Raw genomic sequence first — 20,841 nt, forward strand, 5'->3', positions numbered from 1 at the left:
CCCTGATCAGAGGTTACTGTCATCAAGAAATTAATGGAATTATTGTTTCAATTATCAGAGAGCAATAAATAAAAGCTAGGAAAAAAAAATCATCACAGAGCCATAGTTGTGTCATAACTGGACTATTTCGCCCACCGCTTGAGTTCAGAAATTGCATTCGGTGTAGAGGTTAGATGGTCCGAACAGTGCCTGCAGCAGGGACGTAATGCGTGACATAACATGTCACTCTCCCCGCCAGACATGACAACCCATTTGACTTTGATGTTGTGCACCCATTCTGGATCACCTGTTGCCCAAAAGACATTTGCCCCTTCTGTTCGTCCTTCAGGATCACTGTCCCTATTAGTGTCTTTTATTTCAAGCCTGTCCATCAACACAGATTAAATTTCCATGCTGGTTAATTGTGATTTATTTTTTGGGGACATATAAGTGACCTACTTTTTGCAACATATATACATCAAGGTTCAATTAAACACCAGCTAATGTGATTAAATTAAAAGTAATAATATTGAAATTTTATATCAGTCATTTTAAGATTGTAAAACGGAAAACAGCGAGTCAATTTAAAAATACTCAAATAATTTGCACAAAATTCTTTGGTATATTTTGTTAGGTTGATTCTATTCTGATAAATCAGACATAATCACATTCTAAAATAAAACAGAAATCATAATTACATAGTCATTTTAACAATGGGAAAAACGTTCTTCACTGAATAGCGCAAGAAAGCAATTGACTGTATGCGTCATGACCGCGTGTCCCAATACTTTTGTCTCATTTTCGGTTCTTCTCCGACACAAGTGAGGTGTGGAATGTGGGGGTAAAGCCAGTAGAGGGTTAAACCTCCTCGCAATGAGAGCCAACCCACTGCGCTCTCGTGCCGGCAGCGGTGTCAGTATTTGACGTGGACTCGAACCTGTCAACACAAGCTCAGCAAAGTGGGAAATGTCTTTTTTTTTATGTCCATCTTTTCTAATACCTGCTGAGATTATTGAAGCGCCTGCGCTTTGGATTAAAATGGGCTATTTTTCATTCTGTGCCAACAAGCCAAAAAGGGGCTTCCACTCTTTTGGAATATGTTCATTAATGCGCAGTGGACATTTTTTGTCTTCATATCGTCCTCTTTTTTCTTTTTCCTCGCGTCCAATACGTGAAGATGTCATTTAATGGCACAACCTGTTCCCTCGCGTTAGGCTTGAATGATGGCAATCTGTTGAGATGAAAAACGGCACTTTGGGGGATATTTACTTGCCTGCGCGCGGCTCCTGCCTGTTGTTCGAGTCTGTGGAGGAACGCGCAACTTTGCCGGGAGCTGGACCGGCATCTGGACGTGGAACCGAAGCTGGATTCGGGGCTGCGGTTGATTTGAGCGCATCACGAGGGCCACGCCGTGGGGCCCGGGAGGGGCACCAAAGGAGCGGCCCCCGCATTGGGCCGATCTGTGGGGATCCGGTTATGGTTTGGGGACGTTGAAGATGGGGCTGATGATGATGTTGGTGAATGGCACAAGCTCCTCAGTGTGTTTACTGATGTGCGCAATTGTCTTTTTCCCGCTGTGCTCTTACTCGCACCCGCAGCCCTGTCAGGTTCTAAAGCGCATCGGCCACACGGTTCGGGTGGGAGTTCTGCATGTGCATCCTCGCTTACTCCCCGACACCAGCACTTCCGATATCTGGAATACCGCGGGCGGTCCATCGGAGACCAGAGATGGGCGAGCGCATGTGGACAAGCAGCTTTCCAAAAGTGCCGAGTTCAGAAGCCTTCGGAGTAGAAGTTCCGCTCCCAGTCCACGGGGTGGGAATCGGGGTAAAATCCACGCACGGCAGAGGGAAGAGAACACATCGTGGGATGATCGTTTATTCGCACCCAGAGAGTCGATCCTGCTCGCGGTGGAGGCTGTGAACCGAGCCGGGATTCTTCCCTTTAATTTGTCACTGGAGCTCGTCATGGCGATGGGCTCAGGACTCGGAGAGCTTCCAGCCTTTTCTTTCTCCTCGCCGGGAAGCCCCGAGGACGAGGACCCGCTGTCCTTTGTGGAGAGCGTGTGTCACACGGTGGTCGTGCAGGGGATCTCCGCCGTGGTGTCCTTCCCTCGAAACCGTGACGAGTTTGTTAAGTTGGAGTTCGTATCTCAAGCTCTTCGGGTGCCTGTTGTCAGCGTGCTTCCGAGAGAGTTTAAGCGACAAAGTGAGGTAATAATCAGAAACAGAAGTTGTTTTTTTTATTTTTACATGCTTTTGCAAGATAAATTGAAAAAGATTTCACATTCCATCACATTTACATCATCAAATAGACTGTCGCACAATTTAATATGCTTCTTGATAAATATATGTAACAGAATCCATTTTTTTACAATTCCAGTGGTGTAAAACTATGTGTCACGTGGTTAGCATATCCGCTTCACAATTTGAAGGTTCAAATTTAGTCTCAGGCCTTCGTGCAATATAGAATTTGCATTTTATCTTTGTGTTTGCTTCCAAAAACACGCACGTCGCTCCAAAATGGCAACGGAAGCGAGGGAGCTGTCCATGGTAGCGGTTAACAGGAGGGGGCGGGGGTGTGGTGGGGGTGATTCCGTTTCCATAAATGATCGAAGGTGATCACCTGGCAGCCAATGATTCCATTATTATAGCGCTGCCAAGTCAGTGGAAGATGAATACACACTTACACAGGACAATCTCGCCTCGGGATGGGCTTTCATCCACACTATTGATCTCCTACCTGTTACCTCTCATGGTTATTTTTAAAGGCTGAAACAATTAGTTGATTTGTGTACCTTGGATCGATAATGCGGGTTTTATGGTCACTGAGGAATCGGTTGGAGAAAGGAATCTTTTATCTCAGCCGTATAAGAAATTTGTTAGCATCCTTGCTGCTGTTTTAAAAGATCGTTTAGTCATTTTAATGAACTCACAAGTGAACTTTGTCAGGTTTTTACTTAAAAAATGAAATTAGTTGAACATTAAATCTATACGGCACAGTGTCTTTATCTGCCATCCTCACTTAGACACATAAACTAAATTGATTTATTGCAAGTAAATGCACACTCTTAAATTGCACTGACAGGAGAGTCATTGCTCATCACCGGGGGAGTTTTTGATATTCCGTGCACACAGCTCAAAATAAAACCCACACGTGCACACGAACACACACGTACACACACATGCAGTGGGGATGAATGCTTCTGGGACAATTGCCACTTTCAGACACAAAAGACTGTGTGTGTTTTCGTTTTTGTCTCTTTCTCACTTCCGTACCTTAGATGAGAAAGTCTAGATGGTGAGCGCTTGGGTGGGTGAATGGATGGATGGATGGATGGATGGATGGATGGATGGATGGATGGATGGATGGATGGATGGATGGATGGATGGATGGATGGATGGATGGATGGATGGATGGATGGATGGATGGATGGATGGATGGATGGATGGATGGATGGATGGATGGATGGAAACATATGGGTAAATCTTAGCTACTTGGGTTGTCCATTCATCCATCAAGTAATCTAACCTTTGCATGTATCCCGTCCATCCATCCAGTAACCAATCAAGTCAAACATCCATTCACTGTATCCTCTGATTCATCTGTCCCATCGCCTTTCATCCAGTAATAAATTCATCCATCCAGTCATCCGTTGATCTTCCTTGGGGTCCATCTATCCACTGAGTCATTTGTCAACTGTGAATAAATGAAAGATGCCAGTGTATGGAGGATGAATGGACGGTAGAAGTGAAAAGGATCAATGGTGGGAACTGTGAATATGTATGATGACTGGATGATGATTAGACAGCGGATAGACAGGTAGTATTTGGAAGCAAATTGATGGATAGCCGGCTTGATGGTGAACAAACAGATGAATGAATGATTCTGGTACACAGTTGGGATCTTGTACAGAGATGTTAACAGGTAGCCGCACTGCAGAGCTTTTCTTTCCCCCCTCATCTTATTTTCATGACATCAACAGATTTAGGCGCTCACAGTACAATGAGAACTGAATTGGGTCGTGCAGATTTTGGCGGTTGGAGTCAATATGAAGTGGCATTTATTTATCTTCCAATCAGGAAACAGCTTTTTTAATTGGCTGTAACCGATGCTTATATTGGCACAGTTTAGAAAGCAAATGAAAAATTATTACGCGCATATGAAGTGACTAATGTGATTAAAAGCTTTTGGTGGCTCTGATAGATTTTGGTTTCACAGGTTGTGTAAAGTCGATTAACAGTAAGGTATGTCGGTTGTGAGGAAATGTTAAGAAATAATTTTATGCGTACATCCCAAGATATTCCTCTCAGTTTCTTGTACATGAATAGGAGTAGGAAGATGGAAAAAAAAATTAGGATATCAAACAAGTGGATTTTTTTTCCATTTTGGCAGTTTGAAACAAAATTAAGCAAAAAAATAAATAAATAAAGAATATATATGAGACATAATACACATCACTTTGTGTACCTTACAAAAAATATCTGAAAAGCCATTTTACTGCCATTTTTTAAAATAAGTTTCTCATTTATCATGGTTTTTTTAAAAGGTCGTGGAACTCCCTTTTTTTATCAACGATTAGAAGATATAAAGTATGTCACGAATATTGTCTATATTTCATTTTTTGTCTTTTGCTTTGGCATAAACACATGTAGTATAACTTGTGATGTGAGTAATGATATTCATGGAAGCAGGTAAGTGAAGGTTGAAAATCCATTCTCTTCACCTCTGTGTCTGGTCTCAAGGAACAAATTGAATTCAAAGCGGCAAAGTAATTCCAGTGCTGGATTCATAACCCATTTTTTATTTCCTCTTCCACTTCACTACATCTGTTTTCGAGGCCTCATCTTCAAGCCATCGCCCGCTATCCCATTTCCCGTACTGTAACGTTCCCCAGTCGCTATCCGGATTTCCCCTTCCGTCTAATTGCATTTCATTTTGTTTCTCGCAGTGCTCCCCACTGTCTCTCTTGCCCTCTCTGAAATCCAAATGACCCCTTCAAAAATCTTATCTGCGTCATTCCATTTTTTTATCACTGATATTATCCTAATCTTATCGTTTCCATTCCTTCCTTATCATTCCAACTATTTTCCAAATCTCTTGAAAAGACTTGAGGAAGAAGTCTATTTTCAGAAATTTCCATAAATGAAATGTCTAAAAATATCTGGGGACATGTCCACCACTACTTTGTTTGCTAAATTTGTGGTAAGTGTTTAAATTCTGACTGAACCAACAAAATTGTCTTTCCATTTATATAATGTTCAACTTATAATTCCTTGAAAGAAAACAACTTGTATTTCATAACCAGGAACCAACAAAATGCCCAACAAATGTACTCGAGTACAAACATTTGGTTTTCTTTTGTTCAGACAAAAAATGTAGGTCCTACCTTAAAACTTTTCCAACAGCTTCAGCAGTAACTTCCACCTTTGTCGTTTGTTTGCTCTGCTAATCAGTCATACCTGGCCACCTTTATAGCCTATTGGCCCCGCCCACACCTGAGTAAAAATAAACAGACTGCCCCTTAGTGGTTGGGGGTAAAACAACACGTGTTTGGAACCCTCCTTTTTGTCATCTCACATTTACATCACATGACACATTTCTGTGTATGTTTTTAATTATTTTCTTACACGTGCTAATTAATCTCCTCTTTCATCAGAATCCTCTTCATTTCCAAATGGCAATGCGATCAGCGGAGGCCCCGGCACCTTATCTCCTCTACTCGCTTTTGATGATGAATGGCTGGTGGGACATAAGCGTGTTGCTCTGCCAGCAATGGGACATAAGTGAATTTATTTTCCTCATCAAAAATAACACCCGTTTCCACCTGGGCGCGCTTGTCAACCTGACATCTTCAACTTCCGCACTGCCGTCATCATCTTTATCTAACTCAGGAGGCGCGTTAAGTGTCTCAACAGGAATGGAGTTGTCATCGACATTTTCCCATCATTTGTCTTCACCTGCTTCGGCTTCCAACGCTAAAACAGAGCAGCAGCAAGCTCTCATGCGGCAGTTGGAGGCCCTGAGAGAGCCTTCGACCACAGTCGGAGTGGTGACCTTCGGTTGCGAGATTCGTGAGGTTCGTCGACTCTGGGCGACGGCCACTCGGATGACGCTTCCGGAATTCCACTGGATCTTAGGGGACGGCCAGAATGTGGCTGAGTTGAGAACAGAAGGATTACCCCTTGGACTATTGGCACACGGGATCATGGCGCCACCGTCACTGGATAAGTACGTCCAAGACTCGTTGGAACTGGTGGCACGGGCTATCGGAAGTGCAGCCCAAGAGAATCCCGCCCTGGCGCTCATTCCTGGAACTACAAATTGTATGGATGTACAACCGAGAAATGGAAGCTCAGGGGAATACTTGACAAGGTAAGAAGACCGTGCTGATTTTATTATTTCTCCCCCGATAGACATTTTAAATAGTAAATACAACGGTACTTAGTATGGACCCTTGGGGGACACCATAATAAATTGACAGGTGGCATGTAGTAATACCATCATCTTGAACCATTTTGGTAGTCACTAAGGTAGTTAGCAAACCATTTGACCGCTCTTAAAGACTTTCCATTATCTTGTAGCATTTTTTTTTCTTTTAGCCAACCGAGACTGACTTGATGGCACTTCTGCTAGTAGCGCTTTGATGAGAAGGTGAAGTGAACAAGCCGCTGCATTACAATTCCAGTGTGCCTTTTCCTGCTGAGATTTACCTTAAAATAACTGAATCAGCATCTCAAGGAAGAAAGGCAAGGGAATTAGGCTTGTATTAACATTACTCTGGTTGGAGCATCTTATGAATTATTGAGTAGTCGCTCTTGGAATTACATGTATCAGTCGACAAAGACAAGCGGGTTGAGGAGAACCCCGTCCGGGATTACAGCCTTCCTCAAAGATGAGCTATTGCCACCCCGTGACGGAGAACGTGTCGTTGTACAAATTGTGTTTTGACATTCGAGATGTTGAAGACACCTTGAATGCTTGAAACAAGAGTCGACAAAGGAAGGGAAATATAAGTGGCAAATCTTTGAAATAATCAACAAACTGCAAAGTTTGGCAATTTAACATTGTTGAGGTTAGGTTTTATTTTTTTGTTTGTCCTTACTTTTGGTTTGCCTTTATAGGCTTAGAGCAGGAAGTGTTATAAAGTCCTCAAAGAGATGCCACTTTATACTCCTTTCTATTTACCTCTCTGATCTGATGGCTGAGCACCAAGTGCTGCATCATTGGATGTTAATTCTCTCGCTCCTGTGGGAAGATTCTTTCAAGGCACATCACTTTGTATTATGATGAGGGAAAATAGGGATACTGGCAGCAGCAAAGGCAAAGACTCACATTAAATTGTTTTCAATTTACTATCCCATATTTTTGGTTATCCTGAACTTTTTAAACCAAACATTGATTAACGTTCAGGTCCAAACAACCTGCAAAAATGCAAAGCTTGTCATTTGCCATTAATAGCTTAAATATGCGCATCACGACAAAGTCGATGCCATTTACGACCAAGCAAATGTCAATGATTTTAAGCCAGCCATGTGCACTGGCTCTCTTGTATATTTTTGTCAAAGCTTTGCAAATTTTCATAATGGATGATAATGTCTTGTCAAGTCCCCAGAAAGATTTTGAGTGTGTTTGCACAAATTGCAGATGAGATCACTAATCAGAGGAGTGGTTTATGCTCTTAATGTGCCAAGCTAGCTCGGTTACCAAAAAAAAAAAATCCTACGTAATAAATGTTCCCTCCGTGGGTTGTACTGTGTAAGTCAAACACTTTCCGTTTTGCTCTGGGCGTGTGAGATTGTTTTAAAGCCTCTATAAAAACAGCTGCGCTTCTTTGCTCGCGTATCTTCTGGCATCAAGAACACAGAGCTGACATGGCAGGCAATGAGGTCGTGATGGTGAGAAACAGATTTGATTCACCCCGCTGTCATTCTCCAGCTTAAAATACCAGCTTGGATTCTCCGCTTCAAATGCCATCAGTCTTCCATTTGTGAATCACACAGGAAATAATAAAAACTTCATTTTTATGTGGCGCGTTGATTCCGACGACCCTGAAAATAAAGTTACACTTTATTATTACTTGTGAACTTCTAAGTTGTGTTTAAAGGGTGAAGCATCCCTCAGCGATAAAACTAGCTTCCATGCAAATGAGTGAAATGAAGCAGAAGAATATATTCGCACTAAAATTCCTTGAGCAGAGCGTTTACACACCAAATAAATCAGATTTATGACGTGGAACACCACCAAATGTTTGGATTTGATTATGAGCAACTATCATGAGAATTACCAGGATCAGGAATCTTAATAATGCCACGTAATGTTAAGCAGGTAAATTGCGTATGTGTGATCACAATCCGAGTGATGAGTAATCGATTAATTGACAACCAATCAAATTAATCGATATTTTTTATAGTCAATTAATCATTGAGATCTAAAATTGTCTGAATTTTGCTCAAATGGGCCTCATAGGTACGTATAAACTAACAATGTCTGCCATCTAGAGGTGGATGGTGATATTACAACTGAAAACTGCACAGTGGACCTCCATTATTTCTAGAGAATTCAGAGTAGACTTTGAAAAGCAAAAATCTGCACATAATTGACTGAAATTGAAAAAATAAATTCAAATTATTGGTATTGGTCGTATTGGACAAACTAGTCTCTCTCCCTAACCGATAACCACTCCTCAGTAGATGATGCATGAGAACGAATGGCCCATCAGGTTCTACAAAAGAAAATCAGCTTGGACATTCATCACACTTGTCAGCAAGACTCTTGATAGTTGGAGCCATTTTTCTTGTTGAATGTCACTTTGCGTTGTTGGAGTTGTGTGAGACAGCAAAATCACGGCGGGCGTCCGAGATGAAAGAGACAACCGCGAGAGGCCGTCCTCCAAAATCGTGACTGTGCATCACAAGAAAAGTCTACCAACTCAGCTCCTTTCTCTTCTCATAGTCTGCAAGGAGTCACTGTCGTGATATCAAGTTTAGTTTAAATCTTTGGGTGGCGATTGTGTGGTCAGGTTTTGGATCTGGACAAGCGAGGTATTGACTTCATTGAGATTTCCGAGGGTGTGATGGAAAACATGACTGCGGGTGTGTTTTAGCGTGCGTGTCTGTTCTGGTTCCGGACAATCTCGGACAGCCAGTAGCTTACTGCGAGGCATGGCGTGATCATGAGGCCATGCTCTGTCCTCTGTTGTAACACTCACTTTCACACGCAAATACTCAAGTCACCAAAATGAACACCTCATCTCTGTCGCGGGCATTTTTATTTGGGCTAAAAAAAATGGCGGCGCAACAATCACCAGAAAAACTATTCTGTCACATTATGCAATCATATTTAAGCAGATATAACAGTTGAAGCTCAACAGAATTATTGGGATTCTTCAAATGTTATTTGTCAACCACAGCTCTGTATTAAATACAAAATACTTTATAAAATGAAAATAATGTACAGGACCGTATTTTGGGATTATGAGGTACACAAACTCTTTTATTCTTCCCAAAAATCAGATGCACACTTTATTTGGCACTGACAAATTGAAATTAAATAAAGTTTAATGGCTTATAAATATATTTCCATTAATTTATCCCGCGCCTTATAATATATAGTACACCTTATAGTCTGACAAACATCCATATATATTAATATATTCGTATATTATGAATAGTCAGACTGATATAACCCGTAACTGAATCCTGTCAACAGTTTATTTTTCTTCATCACAACACATACAAATTAAAACTTAAAGAATATTCTGACATTTGAACTCCAACTAACCAACATTCTCTGACCTTAAACACATCATCGTTCATTTATGACCTTTTCATGTTGTCCTTATGAGTGGATTGATTTTACACCGCGGCAATGGCTTGACAGATGTCCGCCAAAGGTAAAAGTGACGTGTTTAAGGTAAACACAGATAAGAGGCCTTCTGATCTGCTCACGTTCCTGTGTGGATGCTACCAATATGAGATGGGAGGTGGGGTCTTAACGCAGGTGGATAAACAGAGAGCGGAGATTATCATCAATGACAATATTTCCTTCAGCCGGTCCCTGGCGTTGAAAGCAAAACAACGACGGTGTGTTAATGTCGCCATCCATCCGGTTATCTCACGACAAGCCGAGTGTTGCATACTTTGGCCGAGGCGACGTCTCGCTCGGGTGGCCATTGTCTGAAACAGACGGCCAAATAATTCCTGGCTCTTCTGTTACGTCTGAAGCAGCAATTTATTGGGAAGTCGGTGTGAAATTGGCTCGTGTCTGTCGCTGATGTTGCTGACAGCTTTCTATTTTCGAGAAACCGTCACGTGGAGCTGACTTATTGGTTGAGGGAGTTTGGTGGATCCATTGTCCAAGTTGAACGGTTATTAAGTCATGCTTCTGTTTGGTCCCCTTCAGATTTCTTTCCAACACATCCTTTGAGGGCCAGAGTGGCTTTATATCCAGAGATCGTCAGAGCCAAAATGTAATCTCAGAAGCCCATCACTACATCTGGTCCCTCCAGCTGGACCCCCTCGGCCAGCCAACCTGGACGAGACTCGGACGTTGGCGTAGGGGGAAAGTTCTGATGGACCATGGGGCTTGGACGAGCCGCCAGGGTTCCGGAGGGGGAGGTGACTGGCGCAGACCCACCAGGCTGCATTTACGGGTGGTGACGCTGGTGGAGCACCCGTTTGTGTTCACCCGGGATGTAGATGGAGACGGGATGTGTCCCGCCGGCCAGTTGTGCCTCGACCCGCTCACGAATGACTCATCGGTTTTACAGAGTTTTTTCCAAAATCTTGCAGGACCAAATGGATCTGTCCCTACAGATGCGAAGAAATGTTGCTATGGTTACTGCATTGACTTGCTGGAGAAGCTAGCAGAGGACATGGGATTCACCTTTGACCTCTACATTGTTGGAGATGGGAAATACGGAGGCTTTAAAAATGGACGCTGGACGGGATTAGTTGGTGACCTGCTTAGCGGTGCTGCTCACCTAGCTGTGACATCTTTTAGCATTAATTCAGCAAGAAGCCAAGTCATTGACTTCACCTCGCCCTTCTTCTCCACCAGCCTGGGAATTCTGGTCAGTTTTTGATTCTTCTCATTTTTCTATTGCTATTATCATTGACCTCACCTCAACCTTGTTCCGAATTTGTGTTTAGGTTCGTACCCGTGACACCGCGGCACCCATCGGGGCCTTCATGTGGCCTCTCCATTGGTCAATGTGGCTGGGGATCTTTGTCTCGCTCCACGTCACCGCCATCTTCCTCACCTTATACGAGTGGCACAGCCCATTTGGTATGACGCCACGGGGACGCAACCGCGACCGTGTCTTTTCCTTCTCCTCGGCTCTGAACGTGTGCTACGCCATACTTTTTGGGAGAACCGTCGCCATCAAGCCTCCAAAGTGCTGGACGGGCCGTCTGCTGATGAACCTTTGGGCCATTTTTTGTCTCTTCTGCCTGTCCACCTACACTGCTAATTTGGCGGCGGTCATGGTTGGTGAGAAGACCTATGAGCAGCTGTCAGGGATCCATGACCCAAAGGTATTCGACACAAAAACTGACAGACGGGGAGACTGACTTGTCAGTGGAGGTGTTCATGCAGTCAGCTTGGCCTCATTTCCTACTCAGACAGTGCGAATGTACCAGGATAAGTCTTTAAAAAAAATGTATTGCCCGTATTTTTCTGATTATAAAGACGATTCAAAATTTTTACATTTTCACAAAACCAACCTTATAATCAGGTGCGGTTTTGTATGGATGTCAAATTAAAGTTAATGTTTGAATACGCCATATAACCTGGTACTGAGAATAAAAATGTCTTTTATTATTTGAAACATCTTCAACCGACAACCAAATTCTGATCACAAAAAAAAAAACATATCTCTTAGACTTTATTTGATACGGTAATACAAAAAAGTTTCTTTTGGATGTATTTACCTTTCACTGCTAAATGTAGGTACTCGAATGCGGAAATTGTTGCGTAACTGTAGAAAATCAATAGTAGATTGAAGTAAGGTGGTAGGGTTGATATTATTAAAGCTTAAATGCCTTTGCTATCTTTCCTGCAGTTGCACCATCCCTCTCAGGGATTCCGATTCGCTACGGTGAGGGAAAGCAGCGCCGAGGACTACGTCAGAAAGAGTTTTCCCGAAATGCACGAGTACATGCGGCGATACAACGTCCCGGCAACACCGGACGGCATACACAATCTGAAGTAATTCCATTTTTTTTTGCATACTCGTGCATGTGTATACAAATATTTGCACAGTCATGATCCTGCAAGGGTTTATTGTCTCTGGAAATATCACACAAATGTCAAGTGAATGGGAAGAAGAGGGAAAAAAAATAACACTGCTGTCATTTTCCTTACTGCGAGTCTGCCTTCACTTCAAATTCAGCTCCTATCGTCTTCTTTTTCACCACCATCGCTGTCATCCTAAGCTGCTTCGACATTCCACCGGTGTCCCCACTGAGCAAAGCAAAAAAATAAAGTCAGAAACAGCCGCTTGGATACAAACAGAGCTTGGAGAGAACACAATTTAAAAGGATGAAACATGTTTTTTTTTTCCTCAACTGAGTCTCTAAAATGCTGATTATAAGGTTCAAGGAAAATGTCGACCTTAGGAAATTACAGCTCAGCAGTCGGAAATCGTATCTTAAGGATGCACGCCTGAAATTCGTCATTTTTTGACAGTCACGTGATAATATAATAAAAATATTGCAGGGTTGCTTCGTCTTTTGCTATTATCACCTCCATCAGGATCCAGATTTTCACGGCTCAACTCGTCGCTGATGAATTCAAAACAATGCAATTTCAAGCACAGGTTTTTCTTATTAACCCGCCTGCAAGCATCAAGATGCAAAGACGTTTTAGTAATCAACCTCAGAGATGGAGCGTGAATAGAAGAGCTCGATGAAGCCACGCTACAGAAATGACGATGTGTGTCGGCAACGGGCTGATATTTGTGGTGGTGGGTTCAAAAGTTCATGAAATAAACATGTTTATATTTGGAAGCCAGTTTTGAAATGAGTCAATTTTATTTCGAGAACTAAAATCATCTGGATCCAGCCGCAAGACAACACAGTGAAAAATGTTTTTTTTTTAGGGCCGATCCCCAGAAACTGGACGCCTTCATCATGGACAAAGCTCTGCTGGACTACGAGGTCTCAATCGACGCAGATTGTAAGACTCTGACTGTTGGCAAACCGTTTGCGATCGAAGGTAAGCGAACATAAAAATAGTTTTTTCTTCCTCCTCCTATGATCAGTTTCCATCTATCAACTTTTCCTACCAGACATCATTTAACAGTGTTTATCTTGTAGCTTTCAAAAGCTTAAAGTTCACGTAGTCTCCTGATAATTGCAGGCCCATTTAGAAAGCATCGTTCCACCCGCAGTGAAAACGTCCCCGTGGTTTTTAACGTCCATTACAGGCCTCCATAGTCCCACATACCATCGCTGCTTTTAATTACTTAATGCAGCCTCCAGGTCTATTCACATTATCAAGTGGTAAGTTTAGTAATTTGCCGTTATAGACACTGTTGGTTGCCGAGGGAAAGCAGAAAGTTTCGAAAAAGACGGTCGTCACCGTAGACACCTGCGACCTGAATGAAAACTTGTCTTATATAAAGACTGAAATCAATAAAAATGCTGCCACACAAATGGATGATTTTGTTTTTGATTGTGTGCCCACTGACAGGATACGGGATCGGTCTGCCTCAGAACTCTCCGCTCACCTCCAACTTCTCCGAGCTTGTTAGTCAGTACAAGTCGGACGGCTTCATGGACATGCTGCATGACAAATGGTACAAGGTGGTGCCATGCGGGAAACGCAGCTTTGCTGTTACTGAGGTAATTACGCAAGCCGCCTTCACCTTGGCGGCGTTTCAATTAAACCCCGCCGATGTTGTTTTGATCTCGATGTCATGTTTATTTATTTGAGTTTGCGTTCTTTATATTCACTGAACGTACTCGCATCGATGAGAGTCGCTTTGTGTGCCTCTAGGTACTGTACGTCTATGTTGCACCATGACCTGCTGAAATGATAAGCAGAATCCTAAATTGCTTTTCTTAATTTCATTTTTTTTTTTTTTGCTGAGCTCTTTTTGATAAGCACGAGTTAATGTCGTTATTAATGCGATGAAGTCCGAAAACTAGCAACTCACTGAAACAATCAACTTCCGCTTATCTTCCTAATGCATCTTTAATGTTTAATTAGGAGATGCAGGATGGCTATCTAGATCATTAACTGTTGGCTTTAACATTTGTTTCCCTCCTAATTGTCGGAATCTTTAATTTGCCTCACAGCTGCGGTAAAGTATATCTATCAATTATTATCGATTAAACTTAGTAAAAAAAAAGGTAGTCAGGATAAAGACAATCAACAATCTCTATAAATGAACTCGGGAAATGAGTCAGCCTTTTATTTGGCTGCCTGTAAATGTGTGTCACTTGTGACTGCACTCAATCTTTTATATTTGGCAACAATAAAATAAAACTCACAAGCTCGTTGGAGTGGCATCCGTCGAGCGTTTCTCCTTACATAATGGCGTCGAGTCCGAGTACAAAGAAGTGTGGCTACTTGTGTAAAAGTCAAGGCTACTTGAAGATTCATGCTCATACTCAAATAATGGCTACCTCTTAAAAACACGTCAGGAAAAAGGTGCTCTCGCTATGCTTTCCATTCAAGGTCATTTCAACAACCATGTGTGCAATAACTTGTAATTCAAAGTCAGCCCTCTTGAAACCCTCCAGCTGCTAACCAAGCTGGACGTCCATTACTTTGCTTTGTCCTTAGCAGTCAAACAGCCCTCTGAGCTCCATCTTGTACCGTTGTCCACGACAAGTCAGTCGTTTTAACTGCCGGCTGTGATTTGGGATCTCGTAAAGTGTCTCCTTGCTTACATTGGGTTGTACAAACCTTATTAGGTCTTTAAAAAATGTGGTTTCGGGACTTGTAACTTAATTCTGTTCACAAAGACGCCGTATTTGCTTATAGTGCTATATAGATTTCTTTTTAAAAAATTATTTATTTATTTATTTAATATTTATTTCCTTTATATTTATTTATTTTCTATCTATTTATGTATTCATTTATTTAGTTATTTATTTAGGACTAAGCACATTCATGGACCAATATAAAAACAATAGATGAAATAAAAGAATTATAAGACATATCTGAGCTGTAAAACTTTGCCCACGTCTCCTTAATACAGTAATAAGTCAGCTTTTTCACACCGCAGATTTGTTCGAGAGGGTGTCAGTCGCTGCAGACATTCAAGTCGCTTCAGGTTCTTTTCATTTTCCAGCACCATGCCCCGTTCTATGATGACTGCAGGCATTTAGCTCGATGCCATTCAATTTTCCGCGATTTATCCGTCCGAGGCCCGGCAAGCAGATCACGAATGATGCCAGAGGTGCACCAAGTGGCGGGCGGCGAAATATGTAGTATAAACTGTCAAATGAAAGCCTTGTAAAAAAATGATTCAACGAAACATTACTCATGTTTCATTGCAAATGAACTCTTGTGATTACCTTGACATTGCAATCATTTTCAGCAATGTTACAAGTTTCTGTCAAAGTGAACATAAGACAGAATAAGCAAAGAGATTCATGTGACACAAGCAGTAAAATATTGACCATGCTGCTACGTTTGAGACACGCTCAGCATTTTCAAAGCCATCATTCAATCGGATGGCTGGCAAACTTTTGTCCGACAAAACAGGAACAAAATTGATAGATCGCCTTTCTTAAAGTGGGGAACTCCAGACAACATGAGAGAATAACTGCATATCAAAAATAATCTCTTGACTACTAATTGATTAATTAATACCACACATTCAATGAACGGGATGAATCATCACCTCGCTTAGCCACTTATCGATCTCTGCGCCATTTGATATCATATACTGTTAGACAGGTTGGAAACTTGGGTGGAGTTAGATGGAACAATCCTAAATTTATCATGCTTAGAGGAAAGGCGGTATTTTGTTAGCATTAAAACTTTTGAATGCGATTGATTGGCCATTGTGTGGAGTCCCTCAAGGGTCAATCCTTGAACCCTTTTTGTTCAGTCTGTGAATGTTAACTTTGGTTTAACTTTTTTCCTGTTTTATTTCAAGGCAGCCCGAATGAACCGAGGCACCAGGCTGAGTTTGCTTACAATTTAAAAATCGGTAAAGTTAAAAAAACTCTTCAACTCGCTTCCTCTTTATTTCAAGAATATCCCACTGTGGAATCCCAGTAAAAAATATTTCGAATTTCTCATGATGCCAAACATGTTGACAGCACTGGGCCAATTTCCCCCCAGCTTTGGAAGTAATTGGCTTCACCTGAAATGTCATTACAGCCATCTTAGTTGAGTCACAATATGGCAGATGGCCAATTTAATCCATCATGTATTTACATCCCACATCACTTGATAATGCGGCCACTGCAGCCGTATTGAGAGCTACTCCATACGGGGCAGTAAAAAAGATTCATACGAGGGGGATGTGCTTCGGCAGTATCTGTAGCAAGAGCTCCATTAAGAAAAGTGCAAGATCACATTTGTTGATTGCTACTTGCACACTCATGATACGCCTCTTAGGGAGCGCTGACACATTCATGCTCGAGAAAATTCATTTGAGATGACCGTTCTGCTTTCAACACCAACTTTGGTATTCCTCTATCTCCCCGCAGACCTTACAAATGGGCATAAAACATTTCTCCGGGCTCTTTGTGATGCTCTGCGTGGGCGTGGCTTTATCTCTGTTGACCACCATTGCCGAACACATCGTGTATAAACTGGTGATTCCGAGGGTCAAGGAGCCACGCTTCAAATATTGGTTGCATACCAGTCAGGTACTCAGCTCTTTCTCATAAAGTTTGTTTGAGGCCAAATAAGTGATGTGTTGCTTCCTCTCCAGAGATTACACCGAGCCCTCAACTCCGTCTTCGCTGACGACAAACTCCAGACTGTCACCAAACCCGAGAAGAGGTAACATCGATTTCTTTAGCTATTTTCGGTATAACCCAAAGATCCCTTAATATCTGCAAATACAGTTGTTTTAAATCGCTCTTTGCCTTGAGTGTACCGCAATTTAGACCACCTCTGTGACGGTCAAAACTCAACCAAGTTCTTTAGAAAACCATCACTGCACCCACTCCAGCTTTTCTCATGAGTCACCATGACTGCAGATTATCAGATAAGGATGATTTGTGTCCTACACTCGTAGCTTTATTCTTTCAAGAGGAGGTTAAAGTATCCATTGAGCTTTTGCTGAGTAAGACTTCTGTTATGTGAGAGAGAGAAGCTTCTGTGATGCCGTTTCAAATTTGTCCTAGCTTAGCTCTACACGCAGAGAGGACACTCCAAATCAAGAGGAATGTCTGAGTAATGAGAATAGATTACTCTGCCCGTGGAGTTCAATTCATTCTATCAGGCCCTTCTGCGCTGTGCCCTTCCAATTCAAGTTATAACTGTCAACCTGTCAGTGTGTTGCCGGTATAATGGAGTCTGTATTTTGCTCCAATTAAAAGCTTTTAAAGGCTATCAGCGAACAACCTTTGTCGAGAAAATATTAGGAAGAACTTGCCGAGAGGAAAACATATGTAACACTTAAGAACATTGTCGGAAATTAATATTTATGCACATTATGAGCATGTGGACAATGTGGCAAAGTGCATGTCGGCTATTTTTGAAACTGACATAAGGAAAATGCTTATAGCGTCCTCCAAGTGGGACAGAGAAGTGAAAAACAACCTTTTGCGGTTGTCTGACTCGGAGCACTTGTAAAACTAAATTAATTATTGCTGTTTGAATAATGAATAGAACTATAGGCTGTCATGGGGTTATGGCTCCATACATCCTGTTATATAGAATATTAAATCATAGACCACAATCGGGATTTTTGTTTTACTATACAACACTATACAATCATAAATTTGCTGACCCAACGGAAACACCAGTTTAGAGAAGTGCGGATAAGCAAATGAATAGAAATCCGCGTATTGCAGTCCATAGCACGTTGCAGTGTAAAAAGTGCTGAACGGGCCCAATTCATTTTGATTTTGGATCAAGATCACAAATGGCGTGGATGGAAGTGACTTGGACGAAGAGGAGTCACTGTTGTGTCAGAGGGTGCAGCAGCTTCAGTCACAGGAGATGTTCAACCGATTCACGTTTCAGCTGAATCACACTTAAGGCTGTCAAGCCTGGTAAAACCTTCTGTGCTGGTTTAAAACTTGTCAGGGCTTTAAAAGTCCACTTGATTTATTTATTTTGGGATCTTTAGTTTTCAAAGGATGCACCTATTTAGATTTAATATATGTTATGTTATGTTATGTTATGTTATGTTATGTTATGTTACACATATTTATTTCCTCACTTTGGACACACATACTTCCAGGTTTGTCCTTTTTATGTTATGTTATGTTATGTTATGTTATGTTATGTTATGTTATTTGATAATATTAACTTCAGGTCTAAGTAAAAATGTGGTTTTGTCATCTGTATAATTAGTCAAGGCATCATGGCTGTAGGCTTCCAAGAATCAGTACATGGACCATATTAGCAAAGATAAAAAAAAAAAGTCCTACCTTACATTTCCGTCTTTGTCTGCATCTCCAGGTGCAATGAAGGAAACAACCAGTCGGCTTCCTGGAATCCCGCCGATTCGTCGATCTGTAACAGGCGTAGGGTTCTTCCCAACGAGGCGCACAATGACTTGGAGCATCCATCTTCCCCGCCGGCTTCGGCTATTCCGCTTCACCATTCTCTTCCTCTACTGGGCAAACATCTCCCCGTTGTGACCGCCTCGAACGGGCGGTCCAACCTATTGGGCCGCTTGTGTTCCCAAGGACTTGGGCGAGGGCAGGGGAGCGCCACACCAGGACAGTGTCTGGGTTTGAGTGCGGGGGACTGTGATCCTGGACTGGGTGTGGGCCACATCCCACTAGTGCAAGAGCTGTCCGAACTGGAGACTCAAATCTCCGTCATCAAACAACAGCTGCAATCGGCCATGAGGAGGAAGAGAGAACTGGAAAAGTACCAATCGGAAAACCCGTTAGCAAACCAAACTCCACCTAGCCAAGCTACGGTGCCGCAGTCCAATCAGCTTTCACAGTATCCACAATCCCACCAACAGACTAACCAACACCAAAACACACTACCAGAATTCTGAAACATTTTCCCAATTTGTCAAGGGCCAACTTCCCTCATGTGCTGGTCCTAGAAGAAGATGCAGCTAAGGCATTTACAGACGAACGATGTTATGAGGCCCGGGAGGACTCCAGAACGCTGGACTGAATCCTTCCATTTGGTCTGAGTCAATCCCAACAGAATCAATCGATCATTTCTTAACCTGTGAATTGCATTTAACGGGGAGTCGCGAACAGTACCGAGCACCAAGTCAGTCCTTCCTCGCTTGTTGCAATTTGTGGTGAGCTGTGTAAACCATTTCCCTTCCCTGCCTCTCATTACCGTCATTTTCTTTCATCCCTTCCCTACTGCTTCCTTCTCTCTCTCTCTCTGGCGCCTTCCACCTCTAAGCCTCGCCTCTTCAAGGGAGCACATTTGCTTTGCAGTGGTGATAAGCCCCATCCCAGATATGAAGACCCATAGGTATTTAAGCCTAATGGTCCAAATCACCCGAGTCTTATGTTACAGCTCAGCCAAAGTTGCCATGACCTGAGTTTGAACCCAGCCATTAAGTCTTGGTGTCCCTTAGATCTTAATGAAACCTGATTTGGTTTACCAATGACTTCTTTGGGGTTATGAATCGATTGGTTTGAGTCTCATTTTCTGGTCATGATCTATTCTGAGTTTTCCAGGTCTTCCTGCTGCAGCACACCTGGTTCCAAATTTCACCTCATCAGCAAACTCTGTAGAAGCTTGAGAACGACCCTGATCATTAGAATCAGGTGTGTGAAGAAAGAAAACTCTCTCTAGGACCGAACCTGTCTACCCCTGGCATTGGAGATCCGTTTTTTGTTCTGTCTTGCTAAAAAGAAGCTCAAAACGTATCATAACATAAAACAGTCTAAATTTTTTAGTGCATTGTGAACATCTGACACAAACCACCTCTGACATATTTGTTTAACATTCACAACTGAAGTCGTCTCCCTGTAATGAAATCTGTTTCACCTTTGCTGTTCAACTTTTGAGTTCTGTCATTAAAGACCGACCTCTCTCGTTTGCACTTATAATGATCACGAAATTATTTATCACTGTCGGCTGCATTCTTGTAATATTTATTTGTGAGGATTGTTTTTCAAGGACCACTGAGATTCACCTACAGCTACACATGCTTTTCAATCTAAAAAAAAAAAAAGACTCCATTATAGTTTCAAACATCACCGCCGGCAATATAACGAATATTAGGTCCTTGCACTATCCCACATTGCTTGGAGAGAACGATATAGACAAAGGAGGCAGTCTGGGAAAAGCCAAGGACTGCGACCCACACAAACAAGCTCTTATATTTCATCAGTGTGTCTAATGCGGTAAGCGCCGACTGTCACCGTTGAAATGAATACCTGACCGAGCAGAAGTGCATTGGCACGGCAGCCAGCTTTCTTTGTGAATCGGAGAGAGAGCGAGACAGAGAGTTCTGCTTTGTGCTGACGTGAATGTCACAAAGGTTGATAAGGCCGTGACGGAATGACTTAACTCAAAACAAAACAAAGTGTCAGGTCACCCATCTCGGGCTCCTACTGTCTGAGGAACGTCGATTGAAGAAGAAAGCACTGAAAATAAGGAAAATAAAGTCAAGGTTTGTTAGCTAGCAACAAGTCAATATTTTTGGGGGGACTCTCCCGGATTGTGTTCCTTCAACGTCTTGTTCTTTTGTGCGGCATGCTATTAAATTCAAAGTCTATTAGTGCT

General features: G+C 42.2%; 2 protein-coding genes across 2 annotated transcripts in view; one reads left to right on the forward strand and one right to left on the reverse strand.

Annotated features, from left to right (window-relative positions):
• unm_sa34860 (un-named sa34860) overlaps positions 1-5,405 on the reverse strand; it is a 70,260-nt gene extending 64,855 nt beyond the window's left edge. The window contains exon 1 of the mRNA XM_088391128.1: positions 5,369-5,405. The gene's annotated coding sequence lies outside the window, so the exon portion shown is untranslated. The remainder of the gene's footprint in view (positions 1-5,368) is intronic.
• Positions 760-20,314, forward strand: grin3a (glutamate receptor, ionotropic, N-methyl-D-aspartate 3A). The gene is made up of 10 exons (XM_088391127.1): positions 760-2,192; positions 5,639-6,354; positions 10,384-11,053; positions 11,133-11,516; positions 12,044-12,189; positions 13,082-13,197; positions 13,675-13,826; positions 16,656-16,817; positions 16,883-16,953; positions 18,586-20,314. The coding sequence occupies exons 1-10, from the start codon at positions 1,476-1,478 to the stop codon at positions 19,136-19,138; spliced, it is 3,687 nt and encodes a 1,228-aa protein (XP_088247253.1). The 5' UTR covers positions 760-1,475; the 3' UTR covers positions 19,139-20,314.
• Positions 20,315-20,841: the final 527 nt, after the last annotated feature.

The sequence above is a fragment of the Syngnathus floridae genome, chromosome 12, assembly GCF_059516105.1.
Source record: "Syngnathus floridae isolate MCC-2025c chromosome 12, RoL_Sflo_1.0, whole genome shotgun sequence".
Taxonomy (NCBI): domain Eukaryota; kingdom Metazoa; phylum Chordata; class Actinopteri; order Syngnathiformes; family Syngnathidae; genus Syngnathus; species Syngnathus floridae.

Excerpts from the sequence above, each read along its gene's own strand:
- grin3a (XM_088391127.1), top strand. The coding sequence starts at position 1,476 with ATGGGGCTGATGATGATGTTGGTGAATGGCACAAGCTCCTCAGTGTGT. Across the intron at positions 6,355-10,383 it reads TCAGGGGAATACTTGACAAG|ATTTCTTTCCAACACATCCT; the intron begins GTAAGAAGACCG and ends GGTCCCCTTCAG. Across the intron at positions 16,818-16,882 it reads ATTGGTTGCATACCAGTCAG|AGATTACACCGAGCCCTCAA; the intron begins GTACTCAGCTCT and ends CTTCCTCTCCAG.